This window comes from Phasianus colchicus, chromosome 1, assembly GCF_987193195.1.
Source record: "Phasianus colchicus chromosome 1, bPhaCol1.hap1.1, whole genome shotgun sequence".
Taxonomy (NCBI): Eukaryota; Metazoa; Chordata; class Aves; order Galliformes; family Phasianidae; genus Phasianus; species Phasianus colchicus.
In genome coordinates, this window is record NC_143436.1 from 13,081,749 (window position 1) to 13,105,592 (window position 23,844).

Below are 23,844 nucleotides of genomic sequence, written 5' to 3' on the forward strand. Positions count from 1 at the left end.
TATAAATCACCATGGCAATCCACTCAGCTTTGATCTGTGGCTTCCAGAAAGGCTTTCCAGAAGGAGCTCCGCAGCACCAGTTATATACGCGTTCAGCTGGAGAGCAGATGTATTCTCAGAGGTCTTCAGAGACACTTCTCTTTCTCTCTGACTCTGTGAGGCAGTTAAATGATTATCTCACGTGATTAGGCCAGTAAAAAACTGCTGAAGCAGTGCTGTAATTAAACAGCTAACTCAAGGAACAAGATTTACTGAGGATGCATTGGGTATAGAGTAGAATCTGAAACAATATAGAGTGAGAATAGGAACTCCTCAAGCCAGATCAATCACTTCATGCTTCTTTGTTAACCACTCTTACAGTAGAAGTTACATAAAAATTTGTACCTGTTTTTTTCCATAGCACTTTATAAAGATTACTGACACACAAATCAATGTGTGTGATGACTTTCCTGCTTTAAGAAAGCATTTGGCATTTTTCTAAACGATTTGTTATTTTTTTTCCCTGCAATGTGCTGTTTTGCCCTCTTTGTGCATCGTCTAAGCTTTTCCTTTCTCTCTTTTCTCTTAGTTCCCAACCAACATCATCTCCCAAGCTTCTGCAGATTTGGTCTGCTAAGCATAACTAACAATCCGCTCTTTTTGAAGTGTGTTTCTGTAATTCTTAAATTAGATTTCCAAACATGAAAGCACTTTTTCTATAAAAACTCCATGCACAGTACAGAAATGGTGATGAAAGTGAATTTTACCTGAGCTGAGATCATTCAAAGTTTCATCAGATGGCCCTTGCGAAGACTCTATGAACCATCACTGTTGTAAAAATATTTGAGGCATCTAGATAAAGGATAAAATGAAAGGTGGATATAATGAACCCAAAGGAACTGAATTATTGCTCATCGGTAATAATTAGTAACATGAAAAGAAGTAGGACATCAGAGTATGAATTGCACTGGGAAGAGAACAAAGCAGGAAGCAGAGCTGTGCTTACCAGTGTTGGAATAGGTCAGTGACACATTTTCTGCAGGTAATACTAAATTTTTGAAGATATAGAGGAGATAAAAATCCTTCACTTACCCTATGCTTATAGTCGCAGATCTTCAATTCTCGTGGACATCTGCAAAAGCCATGCCACCAGTAACTCCTGTGAGTTGTGGTGCCCCCCATCTCAGTTTTAGACCAACGCTGGAAAAAAAAAAAAGCAAAAAAACAGGTGATGACTTTGATCACAGGGAGACTGGAGCTGGCATTGTTCTATGCTTCTAACACAAGTCTCCCCCATCTCTTTCCTAACGAACCATCCTACTTTTCTGAAAACCAACAGCACAAAATTCAAAAATAAAATAAGCAGGGACTGAGATGCCAGTTCATTTTCCTGTGATTGTTCATGTCTTTATATGAATCATTCCAGTTATTCTGCTCATCCGTCCTCAACCTTTGTAAAAAACAACGTGCAAACTCAAAATAACAAATTAATAGAAAGCAGAAAAATTCCACTCACATTTGCAAGTTACTGTAAACTTTCAGGGTCACAGGGACATTACTGAGCCCTAACAAGCAAGCAGGATGATGGGCATGGTACATGATTGTAAGAAATTGTATTAGGTTTTCATTGCGTCATAAACAAGACTTCACAACATCATACTGATTAACTATATTTGTAGGAAAGGAAAAGAGTTTATATGCCAAATTAACTAAGTACAACCTAGATTTATTGTCATAAGGGTAAATGGCATGCATGTCGTTTCTGTACACAGAATCAACTTGTGGCACCCACAGCACGCTGTCAGAAAGGCATGAGGGCAGTGCTAGGGTAGAAAGGGCTGGCCCATATGGCCATGGAGCCCGGGCAAGGGAAGGACTGTGTCACAGTAGAAGGATCCTGTGAAGGTGCTGGCATTGAGGGGTTTGGGTGTGGATAACAGCAGTGGAAGAAAAGTGGATTTGTCTCTTTTAAGCCAAGCAAAGGGTGATTTGTGAGAAAATATTTGTATAGCGCTATTGAATAATTAACAAGAGGTGGAAGTTTATAGCCAGAAGTAAGGAGCATGCGCTGCCCATTACCACAGACATTTGGGGAAAGGACAGGTAGGAGAATGGCGTACTGTGCCCTGGCAGCTGAACAGAAGGCATCAAGAGCTTTTCTAACAATCCACACCTCAGGGAATCAGTTATCTCAGGAGACAAAAGGTGCGGTACGTCTGGGCTGTGGAAGCTCCAGGATGAAAGATTAAAGATTCTTTAAATATTCTGAAATATCCCTTCTTAGAGAGCATTAAAGGAAAACTGCAGGAGGCCAATGCAATCAGGAACATCACAAGCACGTCAAGATGTAATGAGAAAGAGCCAAATGCATTCCTAGTATAACACTGCCAGCATTAGTGGATACTCACCAGGGGACAATTTGTCCCATTTTTGTTACTAGCAACATCTCTAAGAACTGTTTGCCACCTTCTGGCAGTATATAATTTCAGACAAAAAGAAGGAAAAAAAAAGCACCCCATATTTTGTATGTAATCAAAAACTCTTTGATTCCCTAGGAAAATAATTCTGGGAAGATGTGAAGACAGCTGCTTAGACGTTTCAGGAAATGTGCAATTCATACTAATGAAAGAATGCAAAGCTTTAAAATATTGTTCATTATTCTCACACTTTGGAAATATAATATGGCATTGAGATCTTATTGTATTTAACTAATAAAGTGAGAAGTTATTTCTATTATTTAAATTTCTATTAAATATTAAAGAAATTAATATTTCTATCTTCTGCTTAATTTTATCTGCTGAAAAATCCCATATTGCTGATAAACTGCTGAGCAATTATTTAAAACATTTTGATGCAAAAGGTGAACCTAGCAGCAAATCCAAAGTGTGATCTCTCTTGATCTGAGATCTCAGCAGAGCAGATAAGAGCAAGGCCAGATTCAGATGCAGTCTCAGACGGGCAAACTGTAATGAAATCTACTACAGAAATTTACTAAATAAATACATCAGTAGGCTGAGCTCTTTCCTGACTTGGTACCTGGGCAATGCTCAGAAAGTAAGACAGGCACAACGCTTCTCAATTAGCAGTAAGGCTATGGGCTTCCTTTGCTGGTGGTTCAGATGATCACCAGCAAACACTGGATCCAGAGAAAGGACTGGTTGTTAGTTAGGACAGGATCAAGTGAGTGATAGCCTCATTTCCTGTCCGTTAAATACACATAAGCTGGCACAGCAAAGTAAGTTACTCACATGTGTCAGTTCTACTTCAAATAAAAAAGCCTTAGGACAGAAAACTCCTTTTCCTGATGCTTTCCCCTTGTCCCTCTTCCTCCAAAATGGCTGCCTTTGTCTCTTACTTGTCCTCCTACACACTGGAGATCGTGTGTCTATAGTGTCTCTTAACTCAGTTAGCAATTGAAGCCTTGCCTGAGAGTTAGGTGAAACAGGTCACAGGTTAGTCATTCTTGCACATCCCATAGAAGAGCCATCAACCTGCAGGCCAGTCACTCATGGGAACTAAAAACCACCCAGAAAACACCTACTAAATTACAGCAAATCAAATGCCATCACTGTGACTGATGATAGTGCTGCCCCCTGGTCATTTATCTTGTCTAAATTGGTAGGTCAAGGGAGCTTTTGTCCCTTCAGAGAAAGGAGGAAGGCATCTATTAGCCATCAGTGAGATGTATAACTCTGAAAATTCATTTCTCCCTCAGCAAGTATGATACCCAGTGACAAAGTAAAAGCACAAATTTAAAACTACATCATCCCTAAATCTCTCCTGTAGTTTCAAATGAATTCAATATCCTTCACTTCTGCTTGGAAGCTGTTAGGGCATTAGTAGTTCGAGCTCTATTAAATAAACGCGGTCTCCATTTTGTCCTTGAAGGGAAAACAGCGTAAAATCATTGCTCTGTCTCTGGTAGAGTATGCTTGCAAAATGTTTTGAGACACTTTGGAATAACAGACACTAAATGTAGGTTATGTTTGCACTTAACACTGCAGGTTTTATATAAAGCTTAAAAATTAGGACAAAACATTATCTTTTTCAGACATACTAATAAGTATCTCCAAAATGTAGCTATAACCTTAGATTACGTGCAAAAGGAAAGTGCTCATTAAGTTGCTCAAAGAATAATATTTGGCATTTTTCTTGTGTTTATGTTTGTTATAGAAAAGCAACCATTTCAGTGTTGGTTGAATACTTCCGAATGAACTCTTGTGGTTTGCACAGACCTCTTAAAAATATTTATATTTTGAGCTATAAATTACTTACATTACTGTGCTTTGCCACGCACTAGTAATGTTGGTGTTCCCCCATAATTTTCAAATATTAGAGAAAAGTTGGTTACAATATCCTCTCATCAATATCGTCCTTACCTGCAAATTGCAACAAAGGCTGGCTGTCATGGACATCTATCAAAACTGAAGAAGACTTTCAACCTAATTTCCTTTTATTTAGAAGGAAAAGCAAGTTAGGTTGGGTTGCTGTGCTTGGAGCTTACAGAAAGTCACTTCATCAACTTCTTACACACAAGTACTATATCACCAGAGAGTAGGAATGGCAATTTAGTTTCACGGCAGCTTTTTCCTTCAGCTACTGGAAATGGAACTTACACAGCTGTCTGCCCCGTGAGCAAGTCAGGCTCAGTATGTCACACTGCAGCCAGTGGCTCACATGGGGTTGTCCTGCAGCCAAACTCTTCCCCAGGCTATAGCTAGCTGCAAGACTTCTTGCTTGGTTGGTTGTGTTTTAATTTTGTTGGTGTTTTCTAGAGGAGAAGCAGAGATCTGATAATATCTATCATGCTGCAAGTTCTAGCTTACAGATATATATATATGCATATCATTACGTGTAACGAATATGCCCCTGCTGATTCACTCTGAAGTTGTTTCTAACCCACTACAGTTTCTTACTGCAATATTTGGTGATTCCTCTTAAAAAAAAAAAAAAAAGCAAGAAAAAAAAAAAGTAAAAAACATTGAAAATTCAAAATTGTCCGTTAATCAGCCAGGGCAGGATTTCCTATCATTACCCCATCTCCAGGGAATAAAACAGCAGACTGCTCCCATAGATAACAAGTACAGCATTATCCTTTCTGCCCCAGAGGAGCAGCAGCAGTGTTTGCAGCCCCATTTTCACATGGTGCCCTCCTTCCACTTGGACAAGAACAGCTGATCTTTGAACAGGGGCACATTTTGTGCAGTAGCACTCTCATTCTCCAAGAGCACCTCCCTGCTCCAGGCCATTCGATGCTTCTGCTGGTGCTCAGCTGATGTTTCCCAAAGTAACAAGCTGTTTCCATAACTTCAGCTGCTCTCTGGGTCTCACTCAAGATGTGATTATCGCCCTCTGACCTTCACTACCCTTCAGTGAAAAGCAACATCTCACAACAACTAGGAAAGAAAGACTGTAATTAAATCAAAATGATCTTCACCTCTGCCCCATGAAGGTGTGCGGTGGTGTGCAAATATGCCATAAGAAGCAGAAACTGAGCTGAGGTTGTTTCCATTCTTCATTCTTACCGATCACGTACTGATGATTTAACCAATGAAAACCACCCTGAGTAGTGTGCAGTGCTGTGGGACCCCTGTGTATCCACCTCTCTCTGCAGGGGTTAACTCAGGCTAATGTAATCTGCAGGGATCAGCATAAATTAGCTTGTACCGAGCTCCATGCTGCTGCAAATTGATTAATTTGTGAAGACCCGAGGTGGTGTTCAGCGCTGGCTCAGACACCTTGCTGATGCACAGATTCGCGCTGCATTGTGTGGTCCTACTCTAGATGTAAAGAGATCAGGCGGAGGGACGGGGACCCCCTGACGGAGCACTGGTTTTTAGGGCTAACCAAAGCAGAATCTCCTGGATTTTGGATCTAAGGAAAGCCTGGGTGGGGTCTGCATCTCCCTCACCACCGTGGCCTGCGGTTACAGAATTTGAGAACAACCCACAGAAGCAAGTGCTTTTTGTAGGCAAGCGCCTAAGAGCTGATAACTCTACATGCCTGATCCTCCCATTTATTTTTCCTCCTCGAGTGCCAAGCAGGGAGCAGATGGTACATTACTCAGCCTTAACTGGAGGGTAAGGAAGTGTGATTTGAAAAAAAAAAAAAATCAGTTGGGACCCTCAGTCCATTTAGATTCTAAGCTCAAAGTTTATTTGTCTTACACAGAACTTGTACTTTCTCCCCTCTCAAATGCTAATCCTCTCCACACATATGCTCATTATGCAAAAGCATATGACAAACACCATCTGGGAAAATAAACAGCTCCTCAGCTAACTGCGCTGCTCCCTCCCCTTACGTCACCCACCTCTCTATTGTCTCTCCTATTTTTATCCACAAAACAGCAATCACTCAATCAAGCTATTAACTTAAATGTGCTGTCTCAGTCAAACAAGCTGCAGGTCCCAGACTGGGCAGTAAATCCCGCTCCATTTTTCAAGATGAGGTGCAACTTCATGATAATTTGAAAGCAGTCACAGCACCGAGAAAAGCAAATGTAGCTTTTAAAGGGCACTTGGTATCACTGAGGGATGCCAGTCCAGACCCGCAGAAGCCCAGGCTTGTTTTCCAGCTAGAAGGTTATGTTTTCTCCCCCGTGAAATATGCAGCTCTTGCCACAGGTTCTACCTCGTTTCCATGGATCCCTGAGACATTCTCTAAATAGAGAATGACATTAGCCAAGTTCAGTGATTTCTCTAACCTCAGTGTAGACGGGTAAGAAAAAGAGCTGTGCTGTCATTAGTCATGACAGATTCATTGTCTGCCTGAACATTAATCAAAAGAAATGAGGATCAGATATGCAAAAGAAAGCATTTGGCTGTCTCAGAATATTGTGTTTTGTACTAGTGGATTGAGAAAACCATCATGATTCAGCAAAGGACATGTCTATTTAGCTAAATTAAACAGAATCTGCACAATCCAACCATACTGTGTTGAGGCTAAGTAACCAGGAGACATTCAAAACACACAGCCAAGAAAGAGCCTTAGTGGCTGATGCTGTGATGTAAAGGTGGAGCTTTGTAAGTACCCTGCAAGAATTGTGGTGCCATAAACACTGCAATATTATGTCTATTTAGAAAAAATACGAGACAGAATTCAATGATGACCTTATCTGAGCTACAAATTCTTGTCAATTATTATATGCTTGTGGGGACACATTTATAGATGGCAGAAAGTCCTCCTCATTTGTCCTCAGAGACAGCACTGATATTGCCCAGCTAAGAAATACATTATACAGCTACAAAAGAGGCAATTTGATTTCATGAGTGTGTCGTTATTATTTTAAGAATAATTTAACGTAGGCAGAGAAAAGTAGAACCTATATAAAAAAAGACAGAAGTTTCCAGCATGTGCAGTACCAGCCCCGTGGTTCTTACTTTCTCCTGGGCTCTTTATTTATTTGGGGGAGAGTGAGACTGTTTTATTTTCATAGAACCATAGGATGGCTTGGGCTGGAACAGATGTTAAAGCCACCCCCAGTTCCAGGCCCAACAGCTCAGGCTGCCCAGGGCCCAATCCCACCCAGCCTTGAGCACCTCCAGGGATGGGCACCCACAGCTCTCTGGAAAGCTGTGCCAGGGCCTCAGCTGTGCCCTCTAAGCAAAGAATTCCCTCCCATTGACCCCACTGTGAGTTCCACTTCCCCTAAAAGACTGAGTCTGATTCTCAAGCGTGATTCGGGTGCTGATGTTGCTATACGTGTGATGTGCATGATGTGCTGAGCACACTCTGATGCTTTCTCTCTGTTGCCACCACAGACGAGCCAAGCTCCTGGAGCGCTCCCGCTGCCACCTCCCCAGGTCTGCAGGAAGTAGCTCTGTCCCTCGACGACATAATCTCACCATTATCCTCATCACACATAGCCCCACCCTCTGACCCTTCTCACCAGATAAGCCCAGAACCAACATGGGATATCAAGAGGGAACACGATGGAAGGAAACCAAAGGAGCTTTCGGTGAACGGCCACAAAAAGAAAAGGTTAGGAGAACAAAGAGAAAGGTCAGCAAGTCCTAAAAAGGCAGACAGGTCCAAGCATGACGAGCCTTCTTGGAAGGGATATTCGGAAGGCAAAACTAAGGTGACGGATGGTGGCAGGCTCACCTCGGAAAGCAGAGCGGTGGGACACAGCGTTATGATGGAGGCTGGCGCGAGAGAGCACGTGTGTGCTGGAAGCAGTGATGAACAGTTTGGGAGGCTGAAGAAGCCGGAAAGCAAGAGGGGAGGATCTCTTAGCAAAAGAGAAGATCACAGATCCACAAATACCAGTGAGAAGAAGTCAGCTGCAGCACCTGACCATGCCAAGCTTGATGCAGGTGCTACCAAGACATACAGTAGCAATCGCTGCAGCTCGCCTGGAAGCGATATGGATCACAGCCAGAGGGATCCTGATGGGAAACCCAGCGAGTTCCCCAGGAAGGGACATCTCCACCCCATTAGCACTCGCAGCACCAACACTACAGTTCGGAAGGCAACGGTCTCCCCGGGGCCATGGAAAATCCCTGGCTCAGATAAGCTACCTGGCGTCGTGAAGTCTGGTACTTCTGCCATGAGCAGATAAGCACGGGACTGTTGCCCTCTAACTGTCTCAAATTGACGCAGAACATTCTTCTTAGTTGTTGTCTCACGTTGATTTATTTTAATTTATTTTAACTACCACACATATACACAAAGCATTGAGGGATGAAAACATTAGTGTGTAATTCCATGACAATGTGCACAGTATCTAATAAGTTCAAAAGCATATAGTCAACACGGAGATTTGAAATTGACCCTAAAGTCCCAGTTCCATTTTAGGGACTTTGGCAGCTACGGAAGAAACCAAAACAAATGAAGGACAGTACAACAGAGAAGGATAGTGCAGTGTAGCTTTAGCATATTTTTCCACTGCATGAAGGACTTGGATTTCATTCAAACTTTATATCAAGAAACTGGAACAAGTTAGAGCAATCGCAAACTGGAACATCGCCTTAAATAAAACTGCACGGAGCAAGCTGAAACTGAGAGAGAATCTTTTCACGGAGCTAAAATGTTGTAAATAAATTGTTCTTGACATATCTAGACAGGGGTTAAAGGGTTTCTTTGAAGCATTTGGAACTGTACGCCCATGACACGTCTCCACTGTCACCACTTTGGGATAGTCCACGTGATACCCTGTAGCACAGTTCGCTGGACGCTACAGGAGGAGTTGGGAATCTAGTGGATTAGTTTCTGTGATACCATTTCTACTGCCATTTTTGTGAACCAACCATGTTTCTGTACATTGGAAAGGAGTTAGGGTGGAGTTGTATTTGCAAATTATTCTCCAAAGCAATTTACTACAGGTTCCCCAATTCCTGCAGAGTAGCACACAAGCCAGTTGGTCAGGCTCAAAACTCCAATATCCCCAAGGCCCTTGCAATGAAAGGAAGATTGCTACAGAGAAAAAGCTGCAGTTTCCTTAAGGAAAGGCCTTCCCCTCCTGCAGAAAATGATAGTTTCACTCATCAACAGTGCTATGTTTCATACCCACCCCCATTTCATTAGGATGCTCTCACTTTCCATTCCCTCACTTTGGCAGAGCAGGTGTCTTTGAGGCACATAACAGTAATTAGACAGAAATACATTTTTTGGTGCCCTCAATCTGTAAATTCAATATATTTCCATTTTAAAAATGGTTTACATTTTATCATTTCTTCCCTACCTCCATTTTTTTTCTTTTAATTTTAGTCTTTCTTGCTTGTCTGTTTTGAATTTCAAGCCTTAAGTGCCAGGTAAACATTCCAGTCTGCCTTCACAGGAGATAAGTCTAAGTTCAGTCAGTCAGTCACTATCTTGGTTCAATAAGATGCGTGTGTGTACGTGTAAGTGTGCATATGCTTATTTGTCTGTCAAAATTAAAATAAAATAAAAAATCCTGGGCAATAGTATATTGGTAATTAAAAGAACAATCACGTAGTCAAAAATTCGAAAAGATTGTTCTCAAGCAATCTTTGTTCCTCACATGCTCTGCTGAAACATTAGATTAAGATTGGCTTTGTTCCAAGAAATCAGCACATGGTTGTATGTCTCAAACATTGCACTGGACTGAGAAATCTATAGGCATGTTTCTTCCTGTCCCATTATCTGAAAAGCCTCAAGTAAAGGATTTTGCAGCTTTCAAAGAATTCTTTTTTTTTTTTCTTTTTTTTCTTTTTTTTTTTTCTTTTTTTTTTTTTGGAAAAAGAAATTCCATGTATAATTTCTGAAAAAGCACAAGTCCACGTAGCTGTTTATAAAACTATTATTTAATGAAAAAAAGAAAAAAGAAAAAAAAAAACAGAAAAAAAACCAACAAATCTTTATCCCCTGAACTAGAATCCAATATAATTCCAATATAATTTGCCATTAATTTATTGAATCTGATTTTGGACAATGCTTCTGTAGTGTAGATGCATGTCCCAGTATCTTATTTTTATGTATAAAGAAAGCAAACAATGAAATCTGAAAAAAACAGTGGAGATTATGCTTGCATAAACTCTAATTTGCACAGTTCACAGCTACTCCTTGTGCAGTAATTGCTTTATGCGGCTGTAATCGATAACCTGTGAAGACAGCACATCATCTAAACCCCATTCCAAATAATATTTCTGTGTAGTGTTAGCTGTGAATTTACCCTGTACAGCTCTATCTCTATAAATATAATTCCATGTATTAATAGTCACAGAAAGGCTGTAAGTGAGCAACTATTTTTATGAAACGCACCACTATGGATAAATTAACTTTTACAGAAATCTTGTTTACTGTATGATATTCTAAACCACTGTCAAATAAAATATATATCCAAAAAATCTTTTTTTTTTTTTTTTTTTTTTTCAATTGTTCATGGTCTGTGTTAATTTTGAGTGACACGCTTCGGTGTTACACCGAGAAACATCATTTGCATGTAGATGAGTAGAATTAATGAACTACTGCGTGATAGAAATGGGAAATCTCCATTTTGATTTCTTACTCCAGAGAGGGGAACAATTAATGAATTACATGCAGACAACCAAACCAATTCTGTGTGGGCACAGTGAGGTGCAGGAGGATATACAGGTGCAGGGAATGTCTGCCTGGATTGAAAGGCACAAACTCGAATTTTCCTTCCAGTCCCAGGAAAATTGGGAACAGGGCGGTCAGAATCCCAGCATCACAGAGATGCATCCTGGGCATACACAATACAAGCAAAAGGAATTTTGTGGCTCTAAGTTCTAGTTAGAACCTGTAAATAAAAAAGGTTTGTTCACAGGCTGGGTAAAGGGGGATAATTTGATTTCCAGTTTACTTTACAGAAGCATCATAAGAATGTCAAAAGAACTGGGACCAGACAGTCCGTTCTGGAGCCCAATCCATCTTCCACTGAGCAGAGCAGAAACGTGCTCCTTACCTTCAGTTAGGCAAAATAAATTGCCACATACAGACTATAGGCACTGTAAGTTGGGCTGTCTGGAAGAGTACTGATTTTTTTTCCACACAAATGTGACGTATAAAAAATATATGCATTTCCTTTTTCCTTAGAAATTATGTTTAAAAAGTAACTATTTGCCTTCATCCACTGAGCCTGTTTCAGCAAAGCTGCATTTTTCAGAAGATTGATGTTCCACATAAAGAAAATCAACCAGCTGAACTAATAACGTAATTTTTCATTCCAATAAACACGTAACAAATTTGAGTCTCTTTAATGCTCCAAAAACAGTTGTTGCTCCTTAAATAGCTCCATTTGCATAGCCTGAACTGTGAGCATGGGCCTGACTCAGCCCCAGCAGCAACACAGGGAAACCTCTGATGCGATGTAGACTCACCCCTACATGCTTCTGCCCATCTCCTGTAAACAACATGGCATAGTGGCATAGTGTTTGCATTGTATTGTCATTCCTATAGCCCCTTTTTATATATGAAATAACACAGGAAACACACAGGAAACCATCAAAGGATGTGTTCTTCTCCTGACTGCTGCACTTCTCTCAAGATAAAAAATACTGAATCATAGAATCGTTGAGACTAGAAAAGACACATAAGGTCATCTAGTCCAATGATCCACCTACCACCAGCATTGCCCACTAAACCATATGGATCTTTTACTGAAAAAATGTCAGCAGTGGTTCCTAACCATCTCCTCTAAGCCCAATTTCTAATTTCGGCTGTCTTTCCCCAGGTCTAGGGAGGAAAGTAGAACAAAATTGAACTTCTGCACCCCTATCAGCCACCTCTAATAAGCCAGTAGTGTTTTATTAGTCTTTATTGCAGTATCCAAGCACATATGAGCTTTGGGCAAGGCCCACACTTGAGGTTGAACAGCAGATCATGTGGACAAGCGTGTGTTCCAGGAGTATCTTCATTGGATGTTACATGAAACAAATAAAGGTGGCATGGGGGAATGCAGTGAGACTAAAGTGGTCATTCCAATGGCATCATGGTCTGTCAGGAGACATTTCCTAGACACAAGGCAAGCTGTACCGTCTTTGCCCAAAAATTTCATTAAAAAGCCAGAAAAAAAATTTAAATAATGAATAACTCCCATTTGGTCTTGCCAAAGATGCCATCTTTCCCTATAGAAATCTGCTGGACTGACAGTTCTCATCATGTAGGTACAGCAGAGTTCAGACTGCACTCGTTTCACTACATTATCATCCCCTGCAGGAGGGACATTTGTGGGCCACAGCCCACATGCCTACCTTCCCCATGTCCTCAGTGCTAAGGCTGCTAACACTTTAGCACCAATGCCACCAGTTGCCTGCCAGGAATTAATGCAGAAGTTCAAGCACCATTTCTCCCCCCAGTATTTTTCAACTCCCATCTACAGGGCAGCCCAACACTATTGCCAGGAATGCCTGATCTGCATCAAAGAAGAGCTTCAGCCTGATGTCCGCCACCTCCACTGAGTATTGTAATCCTAACTTAGCCTTCTACATCCCAGATGCCCTTGGTGCCACCAAATCTATCCTGAATCTCTCCTCCTCCTTCACAGCTCCTCACCAATTTGTTCTTAATCATACCTTTGCATTCAGTTCTGTCGCCTTTTAGTGGACTGATTCTTCCATTCTGTTTTCTCGTATCCTTCAGAACTTTGTCTTGCCCTCTCTCACCATGTGACCATTTACTGCTCACCCAATCTCTGCTTTCTCTATCTCAGAAGTTCCACATTAAACTCCTCTGCTAAATCATTCATGTTGGCCAATTCACTGACATACTCCTGTGTGTCATACAAACATTTAGACATGCCCGACACCTTGTTCTGAAGGCTAACCCAAATCACCTGCCTTTGTTACTAGAAACCAGCAGTAGCTACTGATTAAGACATTGCAGAAGAACGCAGCTCAGCTAAGGAGGACATCACCTTCCACATTTCTCTGTACTTGGAAGGAAGCTTTTTTGTGAAGGGGAGAAGTCTCTTGGTGCACTGCCATGGAGCTGAAAGATAGAAAAAGCTTTGGCCTTGCCCAGGGATGACTGATCTCATTAGGGATTTACTTCTGTAAATTCCCAAAAGACTCCTTTCCCTCTTTCATCCCCTTGACTCCTAGGATATTTTCTGTAATTGTTCCTGAAAGGGCTACACAGGCAAGGCAGGCTGCCTGCTCTCATCACTGAGAGAGAGCTCGAAGAGACCATCCACGTGGGGTTCCATGTCTATTAGACTCAGAGGCTCCCAAAGCTGTTTCTCCATCTGTCACATCAGAGCCAAACATCACCTTTACCTTCACAGCTGTCATGGAAACAGAAAGCTTTTTTAATTAGCCATTCCTCCCAAAGGAGAACCCTCCATCTGGACAGCAGCAGCTGTGCTTTGGAAAGAAGCAGCCTCAGACCTCAGCCATGCCCCAAGGCCTGTTCTGGCCCTGCTCAGCACCCAGGCCAGGCCATCAGTCTTCCCACTGCCCACCTGTCCATAGCCTGGCTCTGCAGAGACCTTCGCCATCCTGCAGCCAGCAAACATGCTCTCAGCCTGCCCTTCGGGGTCCCAGAGTATTTGTCTTGGTGTTTCTAACAGTAATGGTGTGATCTCACGCTATCCCCATAGCTGGTCCCTAAGCTTCAAGAGTGTGGGTTGTTTTTAATATGTAGTCGAGACGTAGTAACAAAAGCAATACTGCTGAATTGCAACCAGTCTAAAAATGATGCTCTGTCCTTTTCTACTTTTAGTGCCTCATTCTACCAGTTTGGTTAATCAATAAAGAAAGTTTTGCTCACAAGGTACAAATACATCAATTCTAAACACTTGGGGGAAAGCTGGAGCAAACAGACCCACCCTCACTCACAAACAGGGCCTGGAGCCCATCTTGCCCTCCTGCTCAGGAACTTACCACATGTCCTGTCTGAGATGGGTGGTTTTCCCTCTCAGAAAAAAAATATCATAGAATGATAGAATCATGAGTTGGAAAGAACCCCTAAAGGTCATCTAGTCCAACTACCCTGAAATGAACAGGAAATAGAGTCATACATACACACACACACACACAAGTATGTAACTTACACAGGAAGCTAGACTTGTGCAGGAAGCTATCCATTTTCCACAGATGAACCATTGTAAATATTTTAAACGTGAGAGATATCTAAACTGGAAAGAAAAAAAAAACACAAAACAAAACAAAAACAACAGGCAAACCAGATGGGAGGAGAAAGACGAGAGATGAATGTTCTTTCTGTGATGTGACCACTGGCTGACCTACTCAATTTTCAGCTACTTCAAGCTTTTAAGCTTGAATTAAAATGAAAATGTAAATTAATTAAAACTACAATCAAATAAAATGTGACATGTTGCAGATGTGCTGAGCTGCCCCCTCAGCAGGCTGGCTGCTGACTGCTGTGACATTTCTGCATGGAAGCAGCAATTGCACCCATCCATGCAGGAATGTCCCGGACCAACAAAAGGCCATCCCTGTAATACTTCTTCCTACTCCTTTTCCCCAAGGATTACTGCATGCTAACAAGGGATAAGCCTATTTCTTGTACAGAGGTGTTGCAGATGTGGAGACAGTGGGAGGAGAAGCTAAAACAGAACACCAAAGCCAGCAGTACTGTGAGAGACCTGCACCAGGAGACTGCAGGAATGAGACACAGGCAATCATCAGTCTCTCTTCTCCTGGTAAATATGGGCCATTGCTGTCACTGAAGCCATCTGAATTTTTATAATGCTTTTCTAACAATCTACTAAGAAATATGTAGTTTTTGATTTCTGGATTGCTCAAAAATAGTGCAAAACCACATGAAACACAAACGATCCAAATACTGTCCTCTCACATTAGTGGGTTCATGCACAGCACTAAAGTTTCTCTCCATACATATGTATGATATTAATGAATTTTGGTGTTTGTACTCCCCCAGACTGATTAAAAGCTATGCCAAGAGCTTTAAATAAAGTATTTTAAAAATTGTGGTCCATAAACCAGAAAATTGTTTACCCTGTCTCTAAATCAGAGACTACAAAGAGCCACACTTAGGTAGCTCTTTAGGTATTTAATTCAGCAGGAAAATCAAACCTCTCCCTGCATAGTCCACAAAGCTCTCTGTGTATGAAACATATATTCCAATTAGCACTTCACTCACACCAGAAGTTTTTGAAAAATAAGCCCAGCAGGCAATGTGAAGCACTGCAGTGTTAGTATAAAATATTTCAGAATACCTCCTAAAGCTCCACACACCATGAACAATACTGACTGATTACTCTTTGAAATCACTCCATGTAAGAGGAATGCAAGCACGTCTTCTGAACTGCTCCTGCTTTCTGCATCCCTGTTTTGGATGGATATTAGGAAAAATGCGGGTGGGTATTAGGTGTTGGTTGGATAGTAGGAAAAATTTCTTCTCAGAAATAGTGGTGAGGCACTGGCACAGGCTGACCAGGGAAGTGGTGGAGTCACGGTCCCTGGAGGTGTTCAAGAAACATGTAAATGTGGCACTGAAGGGCGTGGGTTAATGCGGTGATGGGTTGGTGATGGGTTGGTGGTAGATAATCATATAGGTCTTTTCCAATCTTAATGATTCTATGATGCTGTGATGGATTTTGGGGTGCTATCTGGCAAAGCCATGCCATGAGTACCACCATGCCAGCAGCAGCAGATCACAAAGCTGTTTCAGGACACCTCCACCAGCATGCAGCATCCCCACTGTCTTGAGAAGTATGGAGAGCCTTCCTGCATGGCATCCAGCTGAGATGCTACAGTCCTTCATGCTTAACACAATTGAAAAAGCCTGCACTAGGCTCTGCTGATAAAGCATGAACAGCCCCATTCCCCATAGGCAGTCTCCTCCATCAGCCTCTGTCCAGTTCTCTTCTCTCTTCTCTCATCCTGCTCTCTATATATTGAACTTTTCTTATCCTGGCACACAAAGGCAAATACAGCCTGAACTGATCTCTACATCTTTGATCTCCTGAGGTCAACAATTACATCTCTGCTTCACAATTTTATAGGTTCACCAAATTCTTTCATTAGCAGCTCCTTCCCAGACTAAGTGGTTTTGGAAGAAATTCAGAGGATTTAGTAGCATTTTTAAGACTGATTGTTAAAATATTTTACAAATTACAGACAACTTATTTATATTTCATCCCCACTTATAAGCTCTAGCATCCATGAGCTCCATCTGCTACTTCAAAATGCCAGCAAGTACCCCAGCAGTGGGAGTACCTGGAGGTGACAAAGTGACAAGTGAGTTGGTCCTGGATTCCACCAGAGATCCATACTTACAGCTTCTGACTCAGGTGTCCATGCTCTGCTCTGCAGAACCCATCCACTCCCCTTGTTCATGGAGCTTTCAAAGTCCAAAGGTGCAAATGATGAGCCACCACAGTGTAAACCTCCCTTATTCTCCCCACTCACTTCAGACATTTTCCTGACACCAGTAGGACCAGTAATAGTATGCAGAGCAGCACAGAGCCCTGCCACCATCAGCCCAGCAGCAGGCTGGCTGGGGAATCACTGCTTACCCTGGAGAGGAAGATGCTGATTTTTACCAGTCAGTTTGCATTGCCATCCATTGCCATCCTGTGACATGACTAAGGTAGAAGAGTATTTGGAATCTTTTATCCAGGACTAGCTGTGGAAGCACAGCAGGCTCAGATGGAATAAATGGGCCCTACAAGGCAAAGCAGAGCAGTAAAAGTTGTTGCTGTGCAGCAGCCGCAATTATGCTCACATCAAACTACTGAGTGCAGGAACCTCAGCCAGTGTAGCCTGAGGTACTGCAAGGAACTATCACATCTTTGTGTAAAAGGTTGTATTGAAGTAATACATAAAGAAGCAAAAAGGCAGTTATAGCATGTGAAATACACAATATTAAAAGATCCACTAGTTTTAATGGCTTCTCTTACTCCACTCATTTTAATGGCATTTCTTAGTACTTTTTCTTGCAGTCAGAGTCTTTGTATGTCAAAATGTCAATTCATGCTAGTTTTTATGGGACACAGAAGTGATGAGTGCTGGCTTATAGGAAAGGCAGAGGGGCCAACAGCTCTGCTCCTGACTTCCCCATGGCTACAGCACTGGGAGGGACAGGTCTGGTTAGTGACCTTGGTGGTACACATCCTGCTGGCTGCTGCCAACCAGACCTCCTCACAGCCATGGTTACAGACATGGTAACAGCAGAAAAACAAGTGTCACAACGCAGGGGATGGATGGCTTCACAGAGGAGCTAGGACTGCATCCTGAGAAGCTGAGAAGTCTTAGGTCATCTGAATGGCTTCTCTGCCTCTTGGCACAGTTGCAGCACCCCTTGTCCCTCCGTGACCCCTTACAGGCCTCAGTCATCCTTACTTGTGGCCTATCGTGGAGCCTGGGCTGGGAGCAGCACCACAGGCTAGAGCCCCCTCCCCATGGCCTCAGGTCCAACAGGGACAGCCCCAGCCCCTCAGATACATGCAGGTGCTGAACCCATCCACAGCAATGGCGGGCCCCAAGGCATGACTCTATGATCATGACCTCAGAGAAGAAACTCAATGGCCAGGGAACACTGAGGAGGCTGGCAGAACTTAGATAAGGAAGGGGCTTGACTTCACCCCTCTGAGCCAGCCTGGCTTTGTTCTCCAGAGCTGAAATTCAGCTGTGAATCCCTTGCCACCAAAGACCTAATTCTGGCTTTCTTACTCAAGTGGAATATCTAGACTGAAGCCTTTGGCTGCCCAGTAATTTGAGGCATTAGTCCAGAATGTAAGAAAATCAGACATGAGATTGGAATTCAGATCATCTTTGAGTCAAAGAATAAACTTGAACTCTTCATTTCTGTTCTAGGCTATGGGATATACATTGCATGGTTTTGCTAAAGATCTTCAACTCTGTATGCAGAATTGCTTATAGGAAAGAGAAAATTGACTCTATAACCCAGCAGTGATCTTCTCAGCTTTAGCAGGAAGCTAAAGTGGAAAATGCAAACAGCATATTTTCTAAGGTCTTTCAGTAGAAAAGTGATTCTCCAGTATAACAGAAGCCATAATTCTTTAAGAGGAGATGTCCTTAAAATCATAAATACTATATATAGTCATCAAACACTCATAATTAGCTAATATCACACCATTTTAAGAAATTACTCCGAATTACTTTGTAAGTATGTAACCTTAGGGTACTACCAGATATTTTATGATATCTAATGGAATCAAGGCATGAAAATGCAGAATAAAACTGACAAAGGAAAAAATCACCAAGTCATAAGAACTCGAATCACAGCAGCATAGTTGCATAGACTGACCTTTAGTCTAAGAAACGCAATGAATGGCATCCAGAGACACTGAAGAAAATTAATACTAGATACATTTACAAAACTGTGATGAAAAAAGAAGTGGTTATATATATTTTAAAAATACCACTACAAATGTGAGTCTTTGCTGGAGAACATATGTCACCCCCCAGGCTGATATCTGGTCAACCTAACACCAACTGAGGTTAACTTCACAAGAATAAAGCTTCTCAACCAAGTAATTTCTACTCTCTTTGTTCATTAAGCACTATCTTTTTTAATTAGTTTTCCAGTTCAAAACTTTTTTTTTTTGAGTATTCCTATGTCTGCCAGCATGGCAGCTAACTATTGCATGGTGAGTCACTGTCAGGAGATCAAAGGACACATAGCCTCAATCAATACTGAGAATCAGAAACCAGCTATGCCGTACTACATAGCAGAGGCTCCTGAGAGCCAGAGAGCTGACAGCAGAGGAGCTGCCCCAAGGATGCATTGCAGGAATAGGATGACACCAGAGTCCCAAGGTCACAAACACAGAGCACAGCATACCAATTAGTGGTCCCAGAGGGAATGCAACTTCAGAAGCTAGCAAGCACACATTTTAGGGCACAGCAAAAAAACATAACATGAAATATTCTGCATTGGATGGCAGCACAAAGAAGGCAGCAAGAGGGTACGAAAGGCAGTCATGGGCTCTGCAAGAATAAGATAGAAGGAAGAGACAAAGGAACTGCTACAATGCCATCCTCTTTGGGTAAGAACTCTGTTGTGTACATGCAGCAGTTCCTCATCACCTCTGGCAGAAAAAGTGAGCTGTTTTTTGGTTTGTCATTTGCCACACTCTTGCCATTGCAGCAGTCATTTCTGAAGAGTTGTCTTCTACTGTCACTGGATGGTAAGAGCAATGCATTGCATGTGCATGTGTTTTCTGCTCCAGTTTCCTTCATGACCAGTTGATACTGCAACACTCATACACAACAATAAGCAATTCTAGATTCAAAGCAAGTCCTCGCTCCCTGCATACATTCATACAGCGCAGAACAAGTGAGACTGAGAATACTCAGCAGCTCCGTGGTTAGGAAGATGAAAGTTGGTGTCACAAGTTCTGTCCCTGTTCCAGATTCTGGCAGGATACAAATACAGAGCAGGATTCATCTCATTCAAGTTTAGATCTCTACACTGGCACCAACAGGCTTTTTATACTCAGAGAACAACAGGCCCCTTTTGAAAGAGATTAATATGATGCTTTTAGGGTGAGATTAATCATTCTCCAGAAGCATCAATTTCCTTCCATTGACTGGATAGAGTGTGCAGAGTCATGCCAAACTTCTCAATTTTCGAACCCAGAACAGATTCATCCCTATTGAAATGATCCCAAATGTCTTCAGATTCAAGCATTCATTGAGAGAGTCTATAGGATCAGGCTGCATGAAGGAGATGGGAAGAGAAGGGAAACCCCAAAGGTTCATCTGCAACACCTCCACCCCAATGGCCTTAGCTGATGCAGGGCTGCAGCCCTATAGCAGCTGAGCTGCAGCTCTGCGGATCAAGACAGCCCAGAAGAGGGCAAAGGGGGTTGGGTTCTGTGAGGGTCAGGACCTGCCCACCCTGTGTCCTGCTGAAACCAAAGCTGCTCTCACAGCCACTGCTGCTCCTGTGCCCTCATCGTTTGAAGAAGATGCTTGGAAAGTTAGAAAAAAAGTGAGCAACTCTGGGTGCCACAGGTTTATAAGAACAAATATTTCCCAATGCATCTAGTTAGCAAGTGATTTCTTACGTGTTTGCAAAAGCAGTATGCTGATAACTTAAAGACTTTCTTTCTGAAGTTCGCATTCTTTTCACAGAACTTCTGTCCTCCTCCCAGCGAGACAGCACTGCTTTCCACTAGATGTGTGTTCGGGTGCAAAGTGACAGCAGTTCAGAGTTTGACACAAGCTGTCAGAGAAAAATGTCTCTTCCTAGCAGGGAGTAAACAGTTTCCCTTACAGTGTAATCCCTGCACAGATCATCACAGCTCCTTTCTTCCAAGTGTTGTGCTTGCAACACATCATAGAATCAGAGAATCATTAAGGTTGGAAAAAAACTCAAAGATCATCTAGTGCAATAATTGAACCATCACCACCATGCCCACTTTGCCACACCACTCAGTGCCACATTAGCACATCTCTGCCTGGCACATAGCCCATGATTTCACCTTTAACAACTGTTTAGCCAATTTCTTTCTTTTTGAGTGATTTTGGTGATTTGGTCCACTTTTTTTTCTCCCCAAATTGCCTTTAAGGATTTCTGTTGTTGTTTTAAAAGAATTTGGAATACTTTAAAAATCTCAGCCTGGGTCTGTCAAGGAAGTAGGAGTTATGTCCTCTTGGACTGTAGAGGAAATCCATGCCTGGGTACTCTGTTCTTCCATCAAGGACAGAGGCAGAAGCAGAAAGCCTTTCTGCATCACAGTGTGTGTGTTATGATTGATGAGGAGAAAATGAAAAAGAATTTTGCTGTCCAAATGGGACGTGTGCACACACACACACAGGAACACTCATACAAACACATCCATAAACCACACAAGGAGACTTGCTCGTCCAGACCTTTGCCAATAAGACCTCTATGGGCCTAAAGATCACTCATATTGGGGTTATTTTTAGCTTTCTATCATAAAACCAGACATTTGACATTATAATGCATTTTAATGCTTGGCTATCCATATATTTTCACTGTATATGTGAAATGATTATTCTGTTCACAAGGAATTAAAAGACAACCCTCATAAAAACAACAAAGCGAGGGCTTAGTGAGTGCCATCTACATCATGACTGAATGCCAAGGTACTCTGTAACATCCTGAGCATTCTAAAGGATGCTTAAGGGATGATAAAGAGACAAAGCGATTAGAATTTACCCCACTGCACAGCATGGCAGCACTGGTAGAAGAGTATGGTCATAATATGCTGAGCATCGTAGCTGAGTTATGTCCATCCTGGAATTAACCCATCCAGGACTTTTTGTCTCACAAGAAAAAGGGAGACCAAGCAAAGTCTGCAGATATGACGTACTTATACCTTTCAGGCTGACATTCAGTTGCTGCCTAATAGGGTAATTTTCAATTTCTTACATAGGAGATACGTTAAAAAGCTGTGTTTGTAACATACGGATTTTTAAGAATGGGAATTCAGGAACAGTTTTTATTTCCTTCTAATATTTCCACTGTGAAAGAAAAAAGAAACACTTTTGAACTAAACTAATGCCAGTTGTCTATTACCGGATGGCACAAAGAGAGACAGACATGAAGGACTAACAATATTCTGTAACTAGCATGACCTTACATTACAGAAGGTTAATAAATCACTTCAGATGTAAATTTCTGTCTGCTCTCACCTTGAGTTCTGAATGCCTTCAATCAGGTGGCATAACAGAATCTGACGATCAAAGGCTGCAACAGCTGGAGGAGCAAGCCTACAAGCTGGGGAGATGGCTGGGGCTGGAAGATTGGGCTTTTTGACAAAAAAGGCTTTGGATATTCACTCCCTCAGGAGCCTGTAAAACCTAACCAAGGGACAGGAAAGGTTTCAATATTTAACAAAAGACAAAAAGGCTCGTAAAGCCCTGTGTGGGTGGGGGCTTCAGTGGTTCTGGTTGAGCAAACAGAGACACCATGGAGATGGGAAGGGGAGGAAGAAGCTTTGGGAAACATCAGGAGATCATCACCCAGGTTCACACCCACGTGTGGGGCGAGCTGTGAACAGCAGGGCTGTTCCATAATGCTGCTACCTGGTAGGAGAACAGCTGATGGCAGCAGTGCTCACAGACATGCATTGTGCTCCATGGGCTCTTCCCAGCAGGATGCAAACCAGCTGAAGTAGTCCTGATTTTCCTCTGCTTAGTGATACTGTTTCTTACAAAGCATGCTCTTTTTGGGGAAGTAAATTAGGGGTTAGCTTGTCTCTCCATGTTTAGGAAAATTCTAAAGCGGCAAAAATACTTTGATCGTATCTTTACAGGAATAAGTTTTATAAAGCCCAAAATCATATAAATAAGAGCAAATTCCCTATGAAATAAAAAATAAAACTGACTCAGTTGAAATCAAACATAAATCTGTGGTTTTGGGCTCGTGGGGGTGACACACAGCAGCGGTCCCTATCCCCATACCAATCACAGCCTGGCCACTCTGCAGCCCTATCACAGAATCATAGAGTCATTCAGGTTGGAAAAGACCTCTAAGATCACCATGTCCATCAAGCCATCCCCACCATGTCCTCTAAACCATGTTCATCAGTGCCATGTCCACACATTTCTTTAACACTTCCATGGATGGTGACTCCACCACCTCCCTGGGCAGCCTGTGCCAGTGCCTCGTCATTCTTTCTGAGAAGAAACTGTTCCCAAAGTCCAACCTGTATCACTGTGAACACAGAGAATCAGAGGCAGAGCTGCCAGCCTGCTTTCCTGCTGCTTGTCACTCAGCTTGGATAGACCAAGGACAATTTGCCACGGTTTTATTTACTATTTCCTACTTTATATATAACACAAAGCATCCTAAATGCACACATGGATCTACAGCTGCATGCAGTTACATGCATTTAAGCCAATTTCTCGCAGAGGTGATGACGAACTGCAGCACTTCAGCAGAGCCGTGCCTTCAAAACGCAGCTTTCCGTCCCCACCTGCAGGCAGGACGAGGCAGCGCCCAACTCCTGGTCCCCAGCACCCAGTACCTGCTCATGGGATCCTGCCGGAGCCGTGCCTCCTCACCAGCCAGAGCTTTCGAGGCCCTGGTGCTGCAATTTGCCTGTTCACAGAATCACAGAATTGCCAGGGTTGGAAGGGACCTCGAGGATCATGAATCTCCAACCCCCCTGCCACATGCAGGGCCACCAATCATCCCACCTAATGCTAGACCAGGCTGCCCAGGACCCCATCCAATCTGGCCTTGAACACCTCCAGGGATGGGGCTGTTATTCTGTTCTACAGGGGTGTCAGGCTGGGGTTAAAAGCACAAATTTGATACATGCATATATGTGTATTTTGGCAAAATGACAAAACGCAATCATTTTTTAACTGGGGAAAAATGACTGGATACAAAGCACTCCTGATCTCATGTCAGACAGAAATTTCATTCTAACTAACTAGAAGAAAGCAAACTAGTCACACAGCAGAGATGTACCCATTGTACAAGCAAAATCAGACCAATTCCCCTATTTCCAGA

The 23,844-nt window shown here is 42.4% G+C and overlaps 1 protein-coding gene and 1 long non-coding RNA gene across 10 annotated transcripts in view; one reads left to right on the forward strand and one right to left on the reverse strand.

Annotated features, from left to right (window-relative positions):
* MAGI2 (membrane associated guanylate kinase, WW and PDZ domain containing 2) overlaps positions 1-10,161 on the forward strand; it is a 708,093-nt gene extending 697,932 nt beyond the window's left edge. For 6 of the 8 annotated variants that reach the window (XM_090135412.1, XM_090135421.1, XM_090135418.1 and 3 more), the window contains one exon: positions 7,740-10,161. In XM_090135412.1, coding sequence (XP_089991538.1) covers positions 7,740-8,539 — 800 coding nt within the window. In that variant the 3' untranslated portion in view covers positions 8,540-10,161. The remainder of the gene's footprint in view (positions 1-7,739) is intronic. The other 2 variants (XM_090135446.1, XM_090135441.1) reach the window with 2 other exon arrangements.
* LOC149919398 (uncharacterized) overlaps positions 1-23,844 on the reverse strand; it is a 27,974-nt gene continuing 4,130 nt past the window's right edge. Inside the window, exons 2-5 of one of the 2 annotated variants that reach the window (XR_016464258.1) lie at positions 16,904-17,052; positions 1,072-1,179; positions 747-831; positions 1-153 (exon numbers count right to left, since the gene is read on the reverse strand). This is a non-coding gene — a long non-coding RNA (uncharacterized LOC149919398). The remainder of the gene's footprint in view (positions 154-746; positions 832-1,071; positions 1,180-16,903; positions 17,053-23,844) is intronic. The other variant, XR_016464257.1, reaches the window with a different exon arrangement.